Below are 22,593 nucleotides of genomic sequence, written 5' to 3'. Positions count from 1 at the left end.
ATTATGCTAATTTGTTCAATTCGAGTTATGCTTAGTACAATCTAAGTTGTATTTTTTCGATTCGAACTATATTTTGTTTCTGTTTGAAGTGAATCAAAGTTTTAAAAATTTGAGACCTCAAATGTACCTCAAAATGAGCACTCAGTGACAGCTCATTGATAGTGTCAATGACCATTCGATAGTACCCGTTCCAGTCCGACTGGAAAACATCATAGTACACTGACACGTGGCACTTCTGGTACTCGGCAAGAAACTCGGCCGAAGTGTGGAATGCATTCTGTTGGGTCACATCACTTGCCTGGACGTGCAAGAGCTGATATGATTGTTGGGGATATCGTTTCTTGGATACGTCCACAGTAGAGGTACTGCAATCGGATGATGTCAGATCTGGACTCACATAGTCCAAATCGATTCTGGTCTGCAAAATCATGCACGAATGAGAGCATCTGAACCGGTTAATTTGCATGAAGCACAGAGTAAAATTTCCAACATATTGATTCATTCATTTTTTTGGCTTTTGTTGTTTTGATTTCTTATAAACTGAGCAGCAGAAAAATTGTTTAAGTACCAATTAAAAGACATTTACAACTACATCAGGACATCAGGACACTACACGATCTTTAACAGCCCACGAGAGAGACAATATTCTGTAGTGTTCTTCGTGATAAAACCTAAATTAGGTTGCAATGGATACTTAGTTACATCAGGAAGGTTTTAAATTTGACACAAAAAAGAACAAGTCAATCAATAAGTCTGATTGACCGGGTTGACCTCCGTAGACCGAAAATGCTAATCATACAATTTCATACACTTAGTCTATGGAAAAATGCTAGTCATACAACTTTCTTACATTTTTGCAAAATGAGTTTAATCGAATTTCAAAGGTATTTTGTGGTTGTTTTGGTATCGAAATTGGTATCTCTTCATTAAAAAAAGGAAAAAAATGGTATGAAAAAAACTGCTAACCATACAATTTCTATATATTTCATACAATTTCTTTTGTATGACATGTTTTTGTACGCTTTGATCAATGTCTGGTAAATTAAAAATTCAAATTTTAGAAACAATCATCTTTGAAAATTATTGCCAAAATTTAAAAGTTCATTACTTTCGTTATATTATTTGTCTGAGACAGAAGTAACACATATCAGGCTGTTTCCAATGCATTTTTAATGCGAGACAGCCAAACCGTTGGTTACTACATTTGAGTACTCAAAGTTTATGTCATTTGTGTTCGGTTACGAACACAACCAAAAAGTTTTGAGAAATTAAAATGTAAAAAATCAATATTTTTAGTTTATGGAAAAATGCTATTCATACAATTTCCATATATGAAAAAAATACTAATCATAGAACTTTCATGCAATTTTCTGTACGTATGGAATTGTATGGAAAGTGTATGACTAGCATTTTTCCATATATAGAAATTGTATGACTAGTATTTTTGGTCATCCCGGGTGATCAGTAAATTAAATTAGTTTCATGACTTTTGAGTTGTTAGAAATTTAGGCGCATTTAATTTCAAAATTGTTTGCACCTCTTGAACAATAGATTACAATAGATTTCGCCTTTATTGCGAGACTCAGCTGCGTAAAATATCCTGGATACTTGTAAGGACTGTGCGATAGCAAAAACAATAATTTCTAAAACCGATTTGTAAAAACATTTTGCTTAGAAGATCTGCTTAGTTTGTATGTCGAAAGATCCAACAAAAACAGCTCTTATTTGAAAACTAGTACACAAGTAGGTGATTAAAATTGGGGCACAAAAATTCTGAAATTGTTCGTCTCACCATCAAAAATGGCAACAATTTTTGCCATTTTTGCAAAAATGAGCCATGTAAAACTCCTCAATACTTATAACCAGGAGTGTTCAAAATTAATGGTGGGAAAAATAATAGCGATTAAGTGGATGCAGAAATATGATTGCGTTGTTTTTCTAAATTTTATTACGATGCCAAGCTCGGTTACTTTCGTAGTGGTTTGTTAGTTAGCTTGCGGATTCCAACCTTGTGTTGGAATCCGCAACATTTCGAAAATTCTTTGAAGTTGGAAACCTGATGGAATCGAAAAAAATGTTTAAACACTAGATGCTAAAATTGAAATTTAGCTAGCGATCAAAAATTTAAAATCCAGTGACAATGCGAATTTTGGAGACAAACGCTAAGACATGTTTTGTTTTGGATTCCGCAGGCAATCGCATTTTTACAGTTGGAGTGAATTGAAGCAAAATGTTACTGGATTTCACTGTTTGTAAAAGGTTCCGCAACCAATTTGTTCTTTTGAAACTGGATTCCACATTTTGTCACTGGTTTCCGCAGTCAATTTTTCTTTTCGTCACTGGATTCCACAAACACGTTTTTAACTGTTTCAACATGAATCCCTGAGAACCTATTTTTCATCGCCTGATTTTTGTAGATTGGTAAACGTTTCCGCCAGTGAACGTCTTCTTTCAGCTTGGGTGAAAAAAAAATGTGTCTCAGCAAATGAGACAATCAAGCTCTCAATTTTGCTGCAAGTCCTTTTTTCCATTTCAACCACCTTTCAAATTATCATATTTTTCTAGTTCTTTTCACCCCTACCTTCAGCATTTAAGACAATTGTCTTGAACGCTAAGGGAGAAAGGGATGCGTCTGGAGGGGAGGGGGGGCTTTTTCCTTCAGCAAAAAAGACAATTGTACTAATTGTTGGGTGGTGGGGATGCGGCTGGAGAGGGCGCTTTTCCCCTCAGCTTTTAGGACTGTTGTCGTAGTTGCTTGAAGGAGGCTTCTCCCTAATTATTTAGGACAAATGTCTTAGAGTCTGAAGGATTGTAACTTGGAGGGACTTATCTCACTCATTCAATTAACCGAGCAGCAAAAATTATCACGTCAAAAAGATAGTTATTCAGATTGAATTAAAAAACCAAAATTGAAACTCATGGACAACTTTTACAAAAACCTCCCAATTGTTGATGCCAATTTTGAACATATAAAAAAAGTAATTCAAAGTTAGTGCTGAAAACCCACATTAATTGAAGTGTAACTAAATAAATATTCAATTTAATTAAACTTAAGCAAAAAAGAAAAAATATTTTTGGAGTGGCCAGAATTCCAACGAAAATCCTCCGCTCCTACGGTCGCGTATTTTAACCACTACACCAACTGGTTTTTCTATACGTACGTATGATTTTTCTCTCGCTACATTTCAGGTCAACTGGCTAAACAGAGAGATGAAGCAGAACACAAAGCTAGCTGCAGCATAGAGAAGCTGCATCCGAAGCTAGATAATATAGAGCGGAAACGTGTTTAAATACAACTAAAACTTAAATTTATTACTCTTAGTACTAACCGGTATTCAGCGGATTAGCACAGTTGGTTAAGCAAATGACCCAAGTATATAACCTATAAACGGAGGTACAAGCATCAGATCTGGCTACAAACCGTAGCTGCTCCCGAAGTCACCATCGCCTGATCTGCCTCCGGGAACACTACACCCTTGTCCATCGCCCCAAAAATTTGAAGGCCCTCTCAACTGAGGTTCCATAAAATAGTTGGCATGGCGCCCTAAAAGCCCATTCCCCAAAAAAGGTTAACAGCTTACCAAAAAAAATGACCCACTATATGTTCTTTTATACTGCTTTTTTTTCACTCCAACCAATTACTATCCTAACTGCTTTTGTTTTCAACTAGAATGAAATGCATTTTCATGTAAATTTTTATTAGTAGTAAAACACGTAGTGAAGACTTCTAAATAAGTCTTGCTGATTTTGGTTCAGGAAAAATATTAAAATATTGATTCACTTACGTATACAAGCAGTTTTTGAATTCACTTTAAATTCAACTGCTGAAAGTGACGTAAATAGCACTCTTCAAATACGAACGCGGAAATGGCGCAAAAAACGTAAAAATTTTCTAGTTTCGAAAGTAGAATTCAATTGTTTATCCAGTTTTCTCAAGTTGGGTTAATGTTATCAAAAAAAGCTCCAATCATATTTTTATCTAGAATTTCAAAGAGCTCAAAAAACATCTACTTTTTTCTTTCAATATCGAAATTCAAGCTTTTTTTTAAATAAAGTCCGTGTTTTTGTATGTTTACATGCGTTCATTACTCTTTTCAATCTTCGGTTGTCTATGGTACCAATTTTCTAAATAAAAACTCCTGCCCAGATTACCCCGAGTCCGCGGAGGACGAAGAAGAACGCGGAGGACACATATTGTGACCAAGAAATATGTCACTTTTACTGGGGAGCGGACTACGTTCAGGACGATATCAGTGATTTGAATAAAGCGTTCTCGGAACATTTCGTCGATATACTACACAAACTAAGTAGGATCAACGAGCATTCGGAGGGAATCGTGCTAATTACTGATTCGCAGGGGAACGCAATCGATAGATTTCGCCTGCAGTATTTTTATCAAGGACTTGAGGCTCGTAATCGCAATAGCCGGAAAAACCCGGGTTGGGTACACTAGACGATGCGGCTGAGGCCGAAATCCTGCAACAAAGCATGTCAAGTGTTGCTCAACAGAGTTACGAAACGACTGAATTAGTTCTAGCTTCTGATTGGTTTGGAAAAATAGTGGGAGAAATTTGCATATAAACATCTGTTGAGCGTAATTGGTCGCAATTTTTCGGCTGTGCATAAAGTAAATTGGTGTGATATGATAGGCTGGAAATGTGAGCATTTGTAAATCTGTTTTGGGGGGATTTTTTTTTTATTAATCGGTCGCCATCTACGGGCTATGCATAAATTAATTTTGAGCATTTAGATTGGATGTTTTTTTTTCAAATTTCCCGCCCTCATGCGGATTATGCCAATTTCCCACAATTCTGATTGGATGAGCTTCTGACAACATTTTCTTGCCTTCTTGCGGGGAATTTCCGAATTTGCTCGCTCCTGATTGGTGGAAACTTTTGGCTGAAATTTTGTCGCCCTTATGATTTTTGTTCTATGCATTTTTCAATGAAATTGTTTGGATAAAATTTTGTGTTTTTGAAAAGTTTGCGGGAGGTTTGCCTAAAACGAGAAATTTGATTTTGATCATTTAGTTTATATTGGAACTAAAACAATATCAAATTAAATTATGTAGAACTACAAGTAAAACTACTGAAGTTTTTTAAAAAAAATTCTTAAAAATATAATTTTAGTCTTAAACAGCCAGGCCTCTAAAGTTGTTTGCCCTTTTTGGGTTCCCTCGGTGTCACGTCCCAAAAATTTTTTTTATGTTTGTCGGCTGGGCTGTCTGTAGCCGGGCGGCATTGACCCGACTCCGTAAAAAATAGCTGCTGGCGTCGCCGTTACTGTCGCTGTCAAACAGGGTGTCTCTCAGGGCATGTTGTAACGCTTGGGAAGAAGTTTCTTCTAGTAAGCTTTTTTCGAACCTTGTTCGATCTTTTTCAGTTTGCAGGGTTTCTCGAGGTGACGAGGCCAAAAGAGAGTCACCGTAGCTCTGTTTGAGATTCATCCATAAATCAGGTCTGTCACGGGTGACCGGAAGTGCCTTTTCAGTCATCTAAACATTTTTTAAAATTTTGGTTTAATGTTGACTGTGTTTGTTTACACACAATGAGTTAATAAATAGATTTGATAAGAACTATATTTATCGGATGAGACATTTCAGCATAATTTTAGCATGTTAGACAACTGCCCACCATATTTGATGTCGAAGCTTATGCGTTTTTTTAACTTGTGAGTTTGGTTAATAATTTTGTCAACAATAACTATATACCCGGATGAGACAAGTAATTTCAGCAGCAAAAAAACTGCCCTCACAAAGGTTAGATAGATGGGAAAAAAAGATCTACGAGACAAGGCTGAACTGGATGCAACTTTCAATCTGGAAATCATATCAGAATATTTTATTGTTCAAATTACTTTTACGTGGAACCTTACTTTCATGCGAAACAGTGTCAATTGCCCTCAATTCTGATTGGATGAGCTCCTGACAACATTTTTTGCCCTCTTGCGTAGAATTTCCAACTTTTATTGCTCCTGATTTGTGGAAACTTTTGGCTGAAGTTTTGGTCGCCCTAATAGTTTTTGTTCTATGGACTTTTCAATGAAATTGTTTGGGTGAAACTTTGTGATTTCGAAATAATTGCGGGAGATTTGCTTAAACTGAGAAACTTGATTCTGATCATTTAGTTTATTTTGGAACTAAAATAATATATAAAACTACAAGTTAAACTACTGAAATTTTCCAAAAATTCTTTTAAAAATATAGTTTTAGTCTTAAACAGCCAGGCCACTAAAGTTGTTTGCCGTTTCTGGATTCCCTTGATGTCACGTCACAAAAGTTTTTTTTTCTGTTTGTCGGCTGGGCTGTCTGTAGTCTGGTCGCATTGACCCAACGCCGTAAAAATAGCTGGCGGCGTCACCGTCACTGTCGCTGTCAAACAGGGTGTCTCTAAGGGCATGTTGTAACGCTGGGGAAGAAGTTACTTCTCGCAAGCTTTTTCCGAACCTTGTTCGATGTTTATCAGTTTGCACGGTTTCCCGAGGTGACGAGGTCAAAAGAGGTCTAAACATTTTTTAAAATTTCTGTTTAATGTTGACTGTGTTTGTTTACTCTCAATGAGTTAGTAAATAGATTTGACAAGAACTATATTTATCGGATGAGACATTTCAGCATAATTTTAGCATGTTAGACAACTGCCCACCATATTTGATGTCGAAGCTTATGCGTTTTTTTAACTTGTGAGTTTGGTTAAAAATTTTGTCAACAAGAACTATATACCCGGATGAGACAAGTAATTTCAGCAGCTAAAACAACCGCCCTCACAAAGGTTAGATAGATGGAAAAAAAGATCTACGACACAAGGCTGAACTGGATGCAACTTTCAACCTGGAAATCATATCAGAATATTTTATTGTTCAAATTATTTTTACCAGCTTAAATTGAGAGTATGCATAATTTCTTTTACGACATTATTAAACAGATTTTTGACCGTTTCAACTTGTCACCGGATTCCACGGAATAGGGTTAACATTGTCATTGGTTTCCACGGAATAAATTTTTTTTGTTATTGCAAACCACCGAAATTTCTGGGGGAGCAATTTTTCACTAGTGTGGTTACAACCGAAGCTGCAACTATACAAGTAATCCAGACAAAAGACAAATCGGAGGAACAGGGCAACGAAAAGGAGCCCCAGAGTCAGCAGATACAACAAAAAACTCTCCTAGGGGAGCGGGCCAGTGTGGAGACCGGGGACCTCCGAAGAAAGAAGTAGTGACTCCGCAGATTATCCAGAATCCTAAGAAGAGGAACCCAGAGGACAAGCATTCGACGGGAAACGTGCTAGTAACTGATTCGCAGGTGAATGCGATCGATAGATTCCGCGTGCTGTGTTTTTATCAAGGACTTGAGGCGCGTACCCGCAATAGCCGGAAGAACACTGGATTGGGTACACTAGAGGATGCGGCTCAGGCCAAAACCCAGCGACAAAGCTGGTCAAGTGTTGCTCAACAGAGTTACGAAACGACTGAATTGGTTCTGGCTTCTGATTGGCTTAAAAAATGCGGGAAAAAATTGCATATGAACATCTGTTGCGCATAATTGATCGGACTTTTTCGGTTTACTAAATTGGTGGGGTATGATTGGCTAGAAATGTGAGCTTTTGTATATTTTCTATATTTACATCTGATTCAGCGGGATTTTTTTTTGTAACAATCCGTCGACCTCTATCGGCTGTGCATAAATTAATTTTGGGCGTTCTGATTGGATGTCTTTTATATTTTCCCGCCCTCATGCGGAACAGTGTCAATTGCCCTCAATTCTGATTGGATGAGCTCCTGACAACATTTTTTTCCCTCTTGCGTAGAATTTCCAAATTTTATCGCTCCTGATTTGTGGAAACTTTTGGCTGAAGTTTTGTCGCCCTAATGGTTTTTTTTCTATGGATTTTTCAATGAAATTGTTTGGGTAAAATTTTGTGATTTCGAAATAATTGCGGGAGATTTGCTTACACTGAGAAACTTGATTCTGATCATTTACTTTTATTTTAAAACTAAAATAATATATAAAACTACAAGTTAAACTACTGAAATTTTCCAAAAACTCTTTAGAAAATCCAGTTTTAGTCTTAAGCAGCCAGTTGTTTGCCGTTTCTGGATTCCCTTGATGTCACGTCACAAAAGTTTGTTTTCTGTTTGTCGGCTGGGCTGTCTGTAGTCTGGTCGCATTGACCCAACGCCGTAAAAATAGCTGGCGGCGTCACCGTCACTGTCGCTGTCAAACGGGTGTCTCTTAGGGCATGTTGTAACGCTGGGGAAGAAGTTACTTCTCGCAAGATTTTTCCGAACCTTGTTCGATGTTTATCAGTTTGCACGGTTTCCCGAGGTGACGAGGTCAAAAGAGGGTCACCGTAGCTCTGGTTGCGCTTCATCCATTAGTCAGGTCTGCTACGGGTGACCGGAGTGCCTTTTTCAGTCATCTAATTTTTTTTAAATTTGCATTTAAGGTTAACTGTCTTTTTTGACACACAATGAGAAAATAAAGAGATTTGACAATAAATATCTATAATACAACTGCCCGCCATATTTAATGTCAAAATTAACGCGTTTTTTCTCAAATTTGTGAGTTTGGTTAATAATTTTGTCAACAATAACTATATACGCGGAACGCACAAGGCTGAACTGGGTGCAACTTTGAATTTGGAAAACATAACAGAATATTTTAATGTTCAAGTTATTTTCACCAGCATAAAAAGAGAGCATGCATAATTTGCTTAACGACATTATTATATTGGTTTTTGGACCGTTTTAACTTGTCACTGGATTCCACGGAAAGGGGTTAACACTGTCATTGGTTTCCACAGAATAGATTTGTTTTGTTTTTGCAAACCACCGAAAATTCTGGGGGAGCAATTTTTCACCTGTGTGGTTACAGCAGAAGCTGCAACTATTCATGTAAACTAGACAAAAGACAGCTCAGAGGTGGAGGGCAACGAAAATAAGCCCCAGAGTCAGCAGATACAACGAATAACCCTCCTGGGGAGCCAGCCAGTGTGGAGACGGGGGAGCTCCGAAGAAAGATGTAGTGACTCCGCAGATTATCCCGAGTCCTAAGAAAAGGAACCCGAAGGTCAAGCATTCGAAGGGAATCGTGCTAGTAACTGATTCGCAGGGGAACGCGATCGATAGTTTCCGCCCGCAGTTTTTTTATCAAGGACTTGAGGCTCGTATTCGCAATAGCCGGAAAAACCCGGGGTTTGGTACACTAGACGATGCGGCGCAGGCCGAAATCCTGCGACAAAACAGGTCAAGGGTTGCTCAACAGAGTTACGAAACGACTGAATTGGTTCTGGCTTCTGATTGGCTTTTGAAAAAAAGCGGGAAAGCTTTGCATATAAACATCTGTTGCACATAATTGATCGCACTTTTTCGGTTGTGCACAAACTAAATTGTTTGGATATGATTGGCTGGAAATGTGAGCATTTGTATATTTTTTATTTTTACTTTTGGTTTAGCGGGATTTTTTTTTGTAATAATCGGTCGACCTCCACCAGCTGTGCATAAATTAATTTTGGGCGTTCTGATTGGATATAATTTTTTATTTTCCGCCCTCATGCGGAACAGTGTCAATTTCCCTCATTTCTGATTGGATGAGCTCCTGACAACATTTTTTGCCCTCTTGCGTAGAATTTCTGAATTTTCTCGCTCCTAATTGGTAAAAATTTTTGGCTGAAATCTCATCGCCCGTATGGTTTTTGTTGTATGGATTTTTCAATGAAATTGTTTGGTTAAAATTTTGTGTTTTCGAAATATTTGTGCAAGATTTGCTCAAACTGAGAAATTTGATGTTGATCATTTAGTTTATATTGGAACTAAAACAATATCAAATTAAATTATGTAGAACTACACGTAAAACTACTGAAGTTTTTTAAAAAAAATTCTTAAAAGTATAATTTTAGTCTTAAACAGCCAGGCCACTAAAGCAAATTGCCCTTTTGGGTTCCCTCGGTGTCACGTCCCAAAAGTTTTTTTTTTTATGTTTGTCGGCTGGGCTGTCTGTAGCCGGGCGGCATTGACCCGACTCCGTAAAAAATAGCTGCCGGCGTAGCTGTCACTGTCGCTGTCAAACAGGGTGTCTCTCCGGGCATGTTGTAACGCTGGGGAAGAAGTTTCTTCTCGCAAGCTTTTTTCGAAGCTTGTTCGATCTTTAACAGTTTGCACTGTTTCCCGAGGTGACGAGGTCAAAAAAGGGTCAGCGGAGCTCTGGTTGAGCTTCATTTAATATTCAGGTCTGCTACGGGTGACCGGGAGTGCCTTTTCAGTCATCTAATTGTTTTTTAAGTTTTCATTTAATGTTAACTGTCTTTGCTTACACACAATGAGAAAATAAATATATTTGATGTCAAAGCTTACGCGTTTTTTTAGTTGTGAGTTTGGTTAATACTTTTGTCAACAATAACCATAAAGGCGGATGAGACAAGTAATTTCAGCAGTTAAAACAACTGCCCTCACAAAAATTAGATAGATGCAAAAAAAAGATCTAGACACAAGGCTGAACTGGATGCAACTTTCAATCTGGAGATCATAACAGAACAGTTCAGTGTTCAAATTGTTTTTACCAATTTAAACTGAGAGCATGCATAATTTCTTTGACGACATTATTAAATTGATTTTTGACCGTTTTAATTTGTCACAGGTTTCCACGGAATAGGTCTAACATTGTAATTGGTTTCCAGGGAATATAATTAATTTGTTATTGCAAAACACCAAAATTTCTGGGGGAACATTTTTTCACCAGTGTGGTTACAGCAGAAGCTGCAAATATCTAGACGAAAGACAGCTCGGAGGAGGAGGGTAATAAAAAGGAGCCCCAGAGTCAGCAGATACAACGAACAACCGTCCTAGGGGAGCTACGAAGAACTAAGTAGTGATTCCGCAGATTATCCCGAGTCCTGAGAAGGGGAACCCGGAGGACAAGCAATCGAAGGGAATCGTGCTAGCAACTGATTCGCAGGGGAACGCGACTCTTTATCAAGTACTTGAGGTGCGTACTCGCAATAGCCGGAAGAACCCTGGATTGAGCACACTAGACGATGCGGCTCAGGCCGAAATCCAGCGACAAAGCGGGTCAAGTATTGCTCAATAGAGTTAAGAAACGACTGAATTGGTTCTGATTTCTGATTGGATTTAAAAAAATGCGGGAAAAGTTTGCATATGAACTTCTGTTGCGCATAATTGGTCGCATTCTTTCGGTTGTGCATAAATTGAATTGGTGGGAATAGATGGGCTAGAAAGGTGAGCATTTGTATACTTTTTATTTTAACATCTGATTTGGCGGGATTTTTTTTGTAATAATCGGTCGCCCTCTACCGGCTGTGCATAAATTAATTCTGGGAGTTATAATTTTCCCGCCCTCATGCGAAACAGTGCAATTTCCCTCAATTTTGATTGGATCAGCTACCTGACAACATTTTTTGCCCTCTTGCGTAGAGTTTGCAAATTTGCTCGCTCCTGTTTGGTGGAAACTTTTGGCTGAAATTTCGTCGGATTTTTCAATGAAATTGTTTGGGTGAAGTTTTTGTGTTTTTGACTTTAGAGCTTTGGGGTAAAATGAGCCCATGATTATCAAATTAGAATGATAAATTGATTTTTGAGAATATTCTGGTCTATTTTTTGAAAATTTTTCCTTGCTTACTTTTTCTAATGTATCACAGGTTGAAAAAGAAATGACGAAATTATTGGACTACGAATTGTTTATTGAAACTAGTGGTTCGGGAGCCTTAAAAATGGAATAATTGGATAAAAAATCGACATTTACTAATTTAGACTCTATGTTTCATATGTCGAAATTAAAAGATGAAAACCCATCTGGTCAATTTTGATTGATATGATTTGTTACCTCTGTTAGTTTTCAAGGCTGAAACTTTGGCTTCAAGATTAGTAAGTATTTCAAAGTTGTTACCAAGAAGATAATTCCTGAAAATTTCGCGGGACGAAACTGTGGCTAGGAGCTCAGGCTTATTGGTACTGTTTTTATTCTCTTGGATATTGAGAAATCTAGATGCAACATAAATCGTTACCTAGGTGTCATCTGTAATCTGTTGCTCTAGGGCTGCTCTCAGTCCATTTTGGCTAGTGTCACATTTGATTCCTGATCTGATATATTTTTTAGTTAGCATCAAAGTCGTCTTGTTGAATTTTGTCCCAGATGAATTTTTCTTTTTTTGATAAAGTTAAAGATGGTCGGAGGGGTTCGGTATATAACTGTAAGTTCTGTAAAAATCGTTGAAAATATTTAAAAGATTTTAACTGTTATGGAATTTTTTGGGGGTATGAGTTCTAAAATTGCTTGAAATTATGATTGTTTTGCTTTACAAGCAAGATGGTCAATGTCAAAAGCGATCCAAGAAATCTTCTTCGCCAAAAACTTGCTTTCGGATAGTTTTAATGCGAAACTCCCTGTTTAAATTTTCGAGTAACTTATCTACTAATTGATTGTGAGCGGAGAGCGACCTTTGGTACCAATTAAAGCATATTCTAAAAACAAATAACCATGGGGATGTCACTAAGAGTATTATCCATTGCCTTCCGAAGTTCATTAAGCGTATCAGAAGGTCCATGAAAACCAATTTTGAAACGATATGTGCCTGAGGTGTCTCCGCATACAATGTTAAAAGTGCAATGGTTGATGACTGATTCGCTTAGCTTAGGCTATCTAAACGGATTTTTCAGATCTAAAGAGAAGAAAAAAACTTCACCTGGTATGTTAGAATTGACTTCTCGGGCAGCTACATTCAGTTGTTCCAACAAATTCGGCATTTGGTTTGGGTTTTTTGAAATTTGAGCGTATATAGGATTGGCGTCCATTGCTACTTACACTGATCCAGCGTTCTTTACCGTGATGACAACGGATGCTACAAAGTATTTGCTTGTGCAACTATTCAGCTTCACGATATGGCCTTCTTTGATGAGACGTCTAGTTCCTCTCGTACTTTTTATTGATTTTGTTTCGGTGCCCTTCGACCCTTCTGCTGAATTAGAAAAAGTGTCGTTTTAAAAGTTTTCGAACACGGTGATTCTTCAATCTTCCTAATCTGGTGAAGCTACCTTGCATTTACTTACAAAGAAAAAGTTTTCCAATAAATAAAGGTATCCGTCAATTCGTTTTCTTCTTCTAAAGTTTTGTGTGATCGGGATTGGGTCGTCTTTGCCACTATTGTGGCTTGAAAATCTAGGCCTAATAAACATCTCATTCTGTTTTTTGTTATAGATCGTTTGGCTGATTAGACTTTTAATCCTAACGATGATATATCTGTGACAGGATTTTCAAAAAATTCTACCGGTTTATGGTTATAGTCTACATAGACTACACAGGATATGTCAATAGGGAGTCAGGATTTAGGGTACTTTTTTAACTTTTTCCGGTCCTTAAGAGGAGGTGTGCTATGTTAATTTGACGAACGATGCTGCACTACCAGTATCTACAGTTGCTTGAAAATCGAACTCTCACTCTTAAAGTAACTTAAAGGCATTTGATTTTTCCTGGAACTGAGTTTATAATGTTGAAACTTTTCTATGTAAATAGTTTGGGGTTTGATTTGATATGTAAAGTAGGGGATAGATCTTTCCTCGCTGAAAATGGATGTTGGTATGTTGGGTTTCTAGGTTTAATGTTTTCAGATAACCGATCGAGGATTCACCATCTGAAATGATGACATTGATACCTTCTTCTGCTGTTGAATCTGACCCGTAGTCTAAATTTTCTTTTCTTTTTTGAGTTGCAACATCTAGGGAAATGTCCCTTTGTATTACAAGATATACAGGTTACGCCTCTCGCTGGGCTTGATGATTTGGGAATTGGGGAATAAACCTTCCCACAAAATTAGCAAGATGTCTGATTGTTGGTTGATCTGTCCAATTTTCCTTTGGAAGTGTTCTGATTTTGGGCCCGGTTTATTCTGTTTTTTGTTCCCTTTCTGAACTGATAGTGTAGGTTCCTGTTTTACCCTGAATGAAAAACTGTTGTTTTGGTAGGATGCGTTTAAATTCAGACTGTTCCCAGCTGTTTCTGCTAGGTAGAAGCTGTTGCATACCGTGTTTCTTGTAAAAGTGGCAATCTGAGGGTTTCCTCAGGGGTGCTTCCCGAAAGAATACAAAGCTCTCTTTGGACAACTTTCAATTTGCTTTTTGCAAGAAAAGTTTCTCGTCTACCTTTTTTTTGATTGCTACTGTCGAGCAACATAAGGCGGCTTGACCTGAGAGTCTTGTGAAAAAAAATTCCAATCCTTCACGGTCTGCTTGGTAAGGGTTGTGGAGGTGCATGCCTTCACATAAGAAGTTCTCCTCGTTTTTGAGTAGGCCTTCACACTGGGCAGAACTTTCCTTGAAATTGATATTGGGAAGAATAATGTGCGGAAGCTTTGGAGGAAACGTGTCACTTCTGTTCCAAGACAAAATAAAAAATGACTTGTCTCGCTGATCAACCTCATGGTAGAATACGCTTTGCCCTAACAAGGCGCCTTTCCTTCTCCTATCTGCAGTCTGCATTGATTTCATTTCCTTTTCTGACTTCTGCTTGCTCTCCGACGATATTGTTGCTACTTTCACTTTCGTTATCTGACTCAGTAATCTTTACTGGTCTGAGGGGATGGTCATTGAATACTTCCACTGGGTCAGCTGAAAGATCTTTTGGATCGCAGTGTTCCCTAAGAATGATAGCTAAAAAGAAATGGATATTCCAGAATTCCCACGTAAACGGTGGATCTGGCGTTGGCTTATGCCAAAATGCAGGTACCACCGAAACTTTTCTCGTTCCTCTACAACTTCGCTCCTAGAGGGTCGAAACTGCTGGCTGCGCCATGCGAAATGACAACCTATCCATGTGGTAACCTCATTGACTAAAACAAAATGTCTCAGTTATGGATTGAATTAGGTAGTGGAAATTAGTTGTTCATAAAGGAAAGCTTGTCAAATACTGCAATCTTTCATCTTTTAACGGTTTTTAAAAGAGTGACCAGACTCACACATTAAGTGTGGTTTTTATTGGAGACCAGTCCCGACCTTGAACTGATAAGTATCACCATATTTTACACAATTCAATCATAAAATGTCACCGCTAGACACCAATGTCTATGCCGTACCACACCGTCTACCCGAGCCGAGGTGAATAACTCATCATTTAACCATAAAAAGCCAAACGATGTCCGAATCAGTTTTTATAAAAACATTGAATTTATTTCTGGAAAATGAGCAAAACACGACTAGGCAATCAAGTAAAAATGACATTTTATCGACGAAGAGTTGTTGATCGCAAAATTTTATCCAAAAATTCAGTTGAATATTTTTATGAATTTGAGATCTGGGGACTTCCTCCATTGAAAGAACAGTTACCAGAAACTTTGCAGAAACTAGACGAGAAACTTTGAAATATTTTGTACATTGTTTGGATTGTAAGCGTAAGCAACTAAAGATTCCTGTTTGTTAAAAATAAGTTTTATGAAAATATATGTAATCGAGTTTTTTTGAGACGCTTTGGAATTTTTTTCACTTTTCCAAAAAAATAGTTTTTCTCAAAAACTACTCTACCATTTTTCACTTTTCCTTACCCCACTTTCTACAGCCCTCGAAAAGGTGTGTATGGGGGAGTTGTTGACATAAATTTTTAGAATTTTGACATTTTCTCAAAAAATACCTTCCTAAGTTTGTGATTTTGGGTCCAATGGATAAAACAGATTGGGGAAAAACTCCGCTGCATAAGCGGAGTTTTTCTCATTTCTTACGCGAACAGTTATAACTTTCGAAAAGTTACTCTCACATTTCTTACGCGAACAGTTATAACTTTCGAAAACAGCCAAAAAATTAATGTTTTGGCCGTCTTTTCTTTTCAAGCTTTTTGGTTTTTCTCGAAAATCACTCCACAGATCTGAAATTTTGGATCAATAAAACAGGTAAAAAACATAACAGAGTTTGTTTTTTATAAATAAAAACTTTGATCATAAGAAAAAAAATCAGCTTGATCAAATTCCGGGATTTTTGGAACTTTTCTCGAAATTTTATAAAACAATTGCTTTAATTAATTTTAAAGAAAATTTTGTTTCCTGATATTTGAAGCATACCAAATTGAGTAGGCTCAATTTTGGACTATAAGACTTGGTTTGATATTTTTAGTCAGTTAAGTTAAATTTTTACTTTTTTACAGAATTCCACGCTTTAATGGAAGCTTCCAAAAGGCCACGCAGAGGAACAATTAAGTCTCAACCAAATAAGCGATATATAAGTTACAAAGCTCCGATCACTATAAAAAGAGTAAGAAAAACCATTGAAACTTTTGAAAAGTAGAAAACGTAATTTAAACAATTCTTTTTACTAAAAAACGAAACTTTCTGATAATGCCAATCAACATCTGATAAAGAAACCTGAAAAACTAAGATCCTAAGTTTTGTGAGTGACTTTAAATAATCAATAACCTTGTCTAATCTATTTTTTATGACAAATTAAAAATGTTCTATCAGACTTTGCCTACTGGGCGGCAAAAATAAATTGTTATAACTTTCTTCGTTTGAAGCTCCTCTGCATATTGGCTATGCCCAATTGTTTTTCCACAAAATTTTATGGTCGTCAAAAAAACTGAAATTTTGAGTTGTTTACCCTTTTTTGAAATTATTTGTTTTTCTCGAAGGTTATCCCGCCAAATCGAACATCGTGGGTTGAAGGAGAGAACGTATTCAGGGAAAATTCCAAGCAATATTGGCTACGCATTTTGAAACTTTTTGACTTTTCTCCAAACCTACCAGCCCAAATGTGAAGTTTTGAGTTCATTCAAAAGAAAGCTTTGAAAAAAATTTTCCCTGTATCACCAGAGAGATACGAATTTTCATAAGCAAAATATTATGGCCCTTACAAAAGTCAAGGTTTTGGTTTCTTGTTTGTTTTTTAAAACTTGACCTTTCTCGAAAGTTTCCCAGTTTCCCAGCCAAGTCTGATGTCAATTTTACGTTAGTTGTCGGAAGCTTACGTGCAAAAGCTGCTACGCCACAGAAATTGTTCAAAAACATTGTACGAAAGAACCAACTAATGGTTTGGATGAAGCTCAATTTTTGAACTTTTGAAGTTACCCGTTTCATTCCGCATCTTTAAAAAAATTTGAAAATCCTCAAACAGGTATTTCCAGCTTTAGCTGGCAACTAGTTTTTAAAAAATAATGTAATAGTTTTAATGTTTTCCCATTCCAGAATCAATTGTTTTGTTAAAATCAAAGTTGCTTTTTGTCTATGACGACTACAAGAATGTGTATTCACTTCCTATCCAAAGCATCATTAACTTTCAAAATCTGGTTTTACGCTTAAATTCAAAACGCTGCACTATGACTATGTAAAACAGTGAAAGGAAAAAATAGTGGTTGTTCTCCTCAAAAAAGTGCAACTCAATTAATCCACAAGTTAGACTCTAACCTGGAAACCGGGACATGTTTTGGTCCAGTAGTAGTCAGTCACTGGTTCAAATTGATCGGCGCGGTATCCCAGAACCACGAAAGTAGCTAGAGTCAGCTCGATGTTCTCTTCCGCTACCCCAGTCACATGCTTGGTGGCGGCTCTGTAGAAGCGTATGTACCTGGCTGTGACAGGGGGTTGGCTTTGCTCACTTTGCCACAGACAGTCCAAACTCACCCGCTCTTCACTCCAGATCATCCCATCCTGATTATTTAGAAAGAAAAAATACAACCGAAAGTGAGCATCTTTTAGAATAACCAATGAGAGCATTTTTGAGGCAAATTTAGTTTCAAAAGCAGTAGATTTAGATCACATTTTAGTAGCAAAAAATGATCACTTTCAATAACTTTTCAGTAAAAATGATCACTCTCAATAACCTTTTTTTTATTTTTTGCAATCAGTTTATTATAAATTTTACTGATAAAAAAGAATTCGTTCCTTAAACTTAAGTTATCTTTTCAAACTAAAAAATGAATTTTGAAAGGTTAAGTAGAGTTATGAAGACGTTAAGCAGTCATCTTACCAAGGAGAACTCCACTTCAAATGTTGAATACTCGTGTTGAGACCCGAAATTGTCCGGGGGGTTAGCAACGTGAGATCTGACACTTGTAACATAATGGACCAGCTTCAAGTCCACTTGCAAGAAGGCTTCATCGAACTCATTCCGCTCAAGTTTCCACAGAAACAGCATGTTGCTGTAGTTAGTTTCATCTACATTGGAAACTTCCAGATTGTTGCATCCGGTTATACTTGATTGTGTGTAGTAGTTATTGCTGACGACAATCATCTCGTTTTTGGCAAGCGACCAAGACCAAACTAACTCATCTAGCTCGAAGGTATCGCTCAGCTCAAGAAGCAAATCATGAGATGATTGGCTTCGAAAGCCCTTCACAAAAAATAACAAGAAAACGATTCGAATGATGTTTTCCATTTTCTGCTCGCCAAATTTTTTGTTGGAATTTGGACCACTTCCTATCAATTTAAAAAATATATTAGGACAGCTGGTTTTTCCCTAGTAACGTGGTTTTCGACATTTGTTTTTAGCCATAAAACAAAACTCTCGGCCGGATACAAAACTTCCGCTACCAAAAACGGATGCCAGTATTTTAAAAATGAAAACAAGAAACTGCTTTGAATAATAAGAATGGATTTAGGTTTTGCTTTGATAAAAAAAAATATTTTCGCTGATATTTTCATGTTTTTGTGAATGATATACAACAAACAGCTTCAAAAATTATTCAAATCTTCAGAGAACGAATTTCCTATATTTTTTTTCTGGTGCACGTAATAAATAAATAGTTTGAATTCTTGAAATATCAATCAGAAGGAGGAGAAGGTAAAGTAGTTGGTTGCTACCGTATATGCTGAACCTTTGAAAGTCCTTTTTATTGATTTAGGTGTTTTTTCATTAGGTATCATTAGGAAAGATTGGTTGAAGTAATCTAAAATTTAGAGTCAGTTGAGAAGCATTTTTGTCGTTTTTAACTTATTTGTAATACAAAATGTTAGCCATAAATTTCTGTTTTATTACTATCTAAAATAATCCTCTCCCACTGCTCCAACTGTTTTTGTTCCGACCATTGAAAACTTTGTATTCGGGTGTGTGTTAAGTATTTTTTCTTTTTTTTTCTTATTTTTCCACGCAAAATCATCTACCACAAATAGTCATTGGGGAGAGTTGATTGGTATCAGGGGCGGATCTAGGATTTTCTCAAGGGGGGGGGGGGGGCGGATTTTCAAAAAAAAATCGAAAAATTTGACCACCTTTTTTTTAGGTCGACCAAATTGATTTTTCGAGCTCTCCCAAAGCACTGTTTTGCCCCTATTTTGGCAAAATTTTCTGCGCCGCAGGCAAATTTTTAAAAAACTAGTCAAAAAAGCCGTTTTTGGGCACTTTTCGAAAAATTTTGTTAAAAAATCGCGTTTTTTTTCTGCGCGCACTCCCCCTCAAAGTTAGTATATATTGGCGCCAACGGCGCCTTTAGAAAAATGTTAGGATTGCTGAAAAAGTATCAAAGGGGGGACCCTTTGGGTCGGCAGGGGGTCGAATCCCTGAGGGGGAGGGCGTCCGCCCCCTTAAATCCGCCCCTGATTGGTATATCATATTAAAGCCCTTTCAATCGTGATTCGAATGACATTAAAAATTTTCAGAACTCTCCCAGTATCGAGAACAAATGTTTTTTTAACTTCTGGTCTTTTGTTGAATTTCGAGCAAAAACGCGATCAAGTAAGATTCGTTACATGGAACTTAACAATTTTCTGTTTTATTACTTTGGGCTCTCAAAACTTGATTTAAAAATTAAAAAACTAGATTTTACTATCAAGATTTGTTTTATAAATTATGTCGCCTCGTCTCAAATTTCTGTGACTCGGAATTTCAACCTTTCTTTCTGGGTTGGATTCAATATCCATTTTCCAGCGAGAAAAATGGTTGTATCCAAATTCGTGTATACATTTTTAGATCCATTTTCCAGTTTGTTTCATGCAGTATTTTTTGTTCCGACACCTGAAAGTGGGGAGGAACATTGTATTCGAGTGTTTTTTAGTTTTTTTTTGTTATTTTTTGTTTTCCACGCAAAACCAGGTACCAAAAATAATCATTGGAATTGGTCGAGTGTTGTGTCATAATAAAACACTTTCAGTCGTGATTCGGAAGGCAAACAATATTCGATAAATTGTCCCAGCGTTTGAAAATGTTTGAGATTTAGTCTTATTCCGAGCGAGTAACTTTATATGGGAAATTATAGTTTTTAAAAAACTTGTAAGATACAAAAACTGATTTTGATATAGAAGAAATTAGTTTTGGATGTTTAATTTTGCGCTCATTTAGAAAAAAATGTCCTAAAAAACTATACAAGACTGCTCGTGTAAGGCCGAATCTCTGGGTTTTTTTCCTGTTTTTTAACGTCTACAGTGCAGTGATTGATTTTTAAATAATGATGAATTTTTCAATCAAAAACGAAAAAAAAATTACTGAGATTTCTCTAAAATCATTTTCGACACGCCATATTGAGTACAAAATGACAAATGCTTCTCCTAGTAATGTAACAATTCTGAAAAGTAACCTGCTTCAATCCACTTTTAGCTTCTAACATGCTTCTAAGAGCGATCAAGTCTCAGCTTACGCGTTAATAGCCCGATTTATATCGAGCGTTACTTGTTCCAAAAATACTTTATTGGCAATCTTTAAACCCTCGTAACTTAGCAAAAAAATATAACTGATAAAATTATTTTTCAGTTTGAGCTCAAGGCAACAATACCTCATGGTTGATATAACAATTTTGTCAAAAAAAATCCTATTTAAAGACTCGAAATTTGTCTGGAGAAAAAAAACCATCCGAGCACAAAAAATCCGTCACTTTCTACGAAAGTCGAAACTAATCAATTGCCGCTACTTGCACTTCAATTGGTTACTTTGTTGATCTGTGAAGAAACCTAAAGATTTTTTACCGCTTGTATTATCTAGACTCCAAAATATAATCAGAATTCAACTACGACAGATTTTGACCCTAAAAATGGAAAATTTTCTCGTACAGCAATTCTCGCACTCTCTTGATATTACAGCATTTTTTGGCCCATAAATAAATTAAAACTGATGCTTAGCTGAAATAATTTGGAGTTTTAAATCACGAACTGTTTATAAAAAAAACTCGCAGAAAAAAACTGCAATAGTTTATATGCTTCAAATTATATGCTTTATTATATGCTTTAATTTAAGGTACAAAATATGCAGCGAAACTAAATACGGCAAACTCAAATCTGTTTATAGAGTTTTTTATCCAAACGAGCGATTCGGTTGCTGGACAAGTAGCACAGAGTGACCCACAACAGCTTTTGAAATAAGAAAACTTTCAAAAAAGTTATAAAAATTACAAAATGACAAAAAATTGTCTAATTAATTGAAAATTGTTTGCCAATTTTTGTTGCTTTTTTCAGCAAGCAGCAACTTAGGTCAAATTAGAAAATGAGACTAATTGCTGCTTCTTTGCCCAAAATGAATGTGTTTTCACAAAATGTGAAGATAGCATTAGATTAAAATTTACTCATTTTTCACATAAAAATCAGATAAAAAGCAAAAGTAGCTAAGCCAATTGAAACCGTTCTTAAGCTGAAGTCAATTTTTAGAAAAAAAGTAAAAGCGATCTTCCCATAGTGTGTAGTATTGCAAATACTAGACGGACATATAGGACTATTGTTTTATTTGTTTCCTTCAGATTGGAGTGGACTACTTTCCATTTAAAATTTGTCAACCCTTTATATACTAGTCAATTTTTTTTCATTTTATCAAAGTTGGATTACGCTCAAAATATTCAATATTTTTCACAGAAACTTTTGTCAGATATCAAAAACAAAGTATGTCGCCATTCGGCTGACTCGTTAAAATAACCTGCCTTGAAGAGCAGACAGTAAAGCCATTAGCACCAGGTCCTTTTGCAGCCCAACAAGGAAACGAAGATATAAAACAACTGCATATCAAAATACGGAATGAAAAAAGACTTTTAAATTTTAAAAAAATTCAAAAATGAGACTACCGAAAACTTTCCGAAGACCGGAAGATGAAACAGATATCCGCTGAAATGAAACTTTTGAAGATAAGAGTTAGACAAAGGCACTTTGAAGCATTTTTTACTTTAAAATTGGACCGGTCTATAATCTTCATAATATTTATTTCTACACTCCTTTCAACTCGCTCAGTCGAGTTAACATTTTCCGGAATAGGTTAATTTCTTTTTTTTGTTTCTTTTTTTTTTAATAAAATTATAAGGATGTGATTCTTGAATTTTTATAAATTCCGGAAAAACAAGCGAGCAACACAAATCTAGAAGAACTGATGTCAATATTCTGAGAGACAATAGGTGGACAATTCAGTCAGTAAAATAGACGCGAACTACAGACAGAAAAATTGTTAGTTTAAAAATAAAAACTAGGTGTTGACCCAGCCCTACTAATACTAAGGACAACTGTTCCATAAATTGTTGAATCATTTTGGTTTAAGTATCCATTATATCATTTCATACTCTTTTCTAACTATAGTTTCTACTATATTTTTTGTCAAAAAATTTGACAATTTTAGGTGAGATTTACAAATAAGGCTAGATTACTAAGCAATCAACCAGCAAACTTTAGGACATGTGAGTGTTTGTCAGATTATTTTCTAGCCTCAAAAAG

The 22,593-nt window shown here is 36.4% G+C and overlaps 2 protein-coding genes across 2 annotated transcripts in view; both read right to left on the bottom strand.

The window, feature by feature from the left end:
* Positions 1–18,406, bottom strand: part of LOC134844355 (uncharacterized) — a 56,797-nt gene extending 38,391 nt beyond the window's left edge. The window contains exons 1-3 of the mRNA XM_063861001.1: positions 17,948–18,406; positions 17,386–17,628; positions 128–418 (exon numbers count right to left, since the gene is read on the bottom strand). Of these exons, the coding sequence (XP_063717071.1) occupies positions 128–418; positions 17,386–17,628; positions 17,948–18,355 (942 nt within the window). The 5' untranslated portion in view covers positions 18,356–18,406. The remainder of the gene's footprint in view (positions 1–127; positions 419–17,385; positions 17,629–17,947) is intronic.
* Positions 1–22,593, bottom strand: part of LOC134844582 (UPF0193 protein EVG1 homolog) — a 260,384-nt gene that overhangs the window by 118,825 nt on the left and 118,966 nt on the right. The window lies entirely within an intron of this gene.

The sequence above is a fragment of the Symsagittifera roscoffensis genome, chromosome 4 (assembly GCF_963678635.1).
Source record: "Symsagittifera roscoffensis chromosome 4, txSymRosc1.1, whole genome shotgun sequence".
Lineage (NCBI taxonomy): Eukaryota > Metazoa > Xenacoelomorpha > Acoela > Convolutidae > Symsagittifera > Symsagittifera roscoffensis.
The sequence above is the reverse complement of the archived record's forward strand: the minus strand, read 5'-3'. Positions and strand labels throughout refer to the sequence as shown.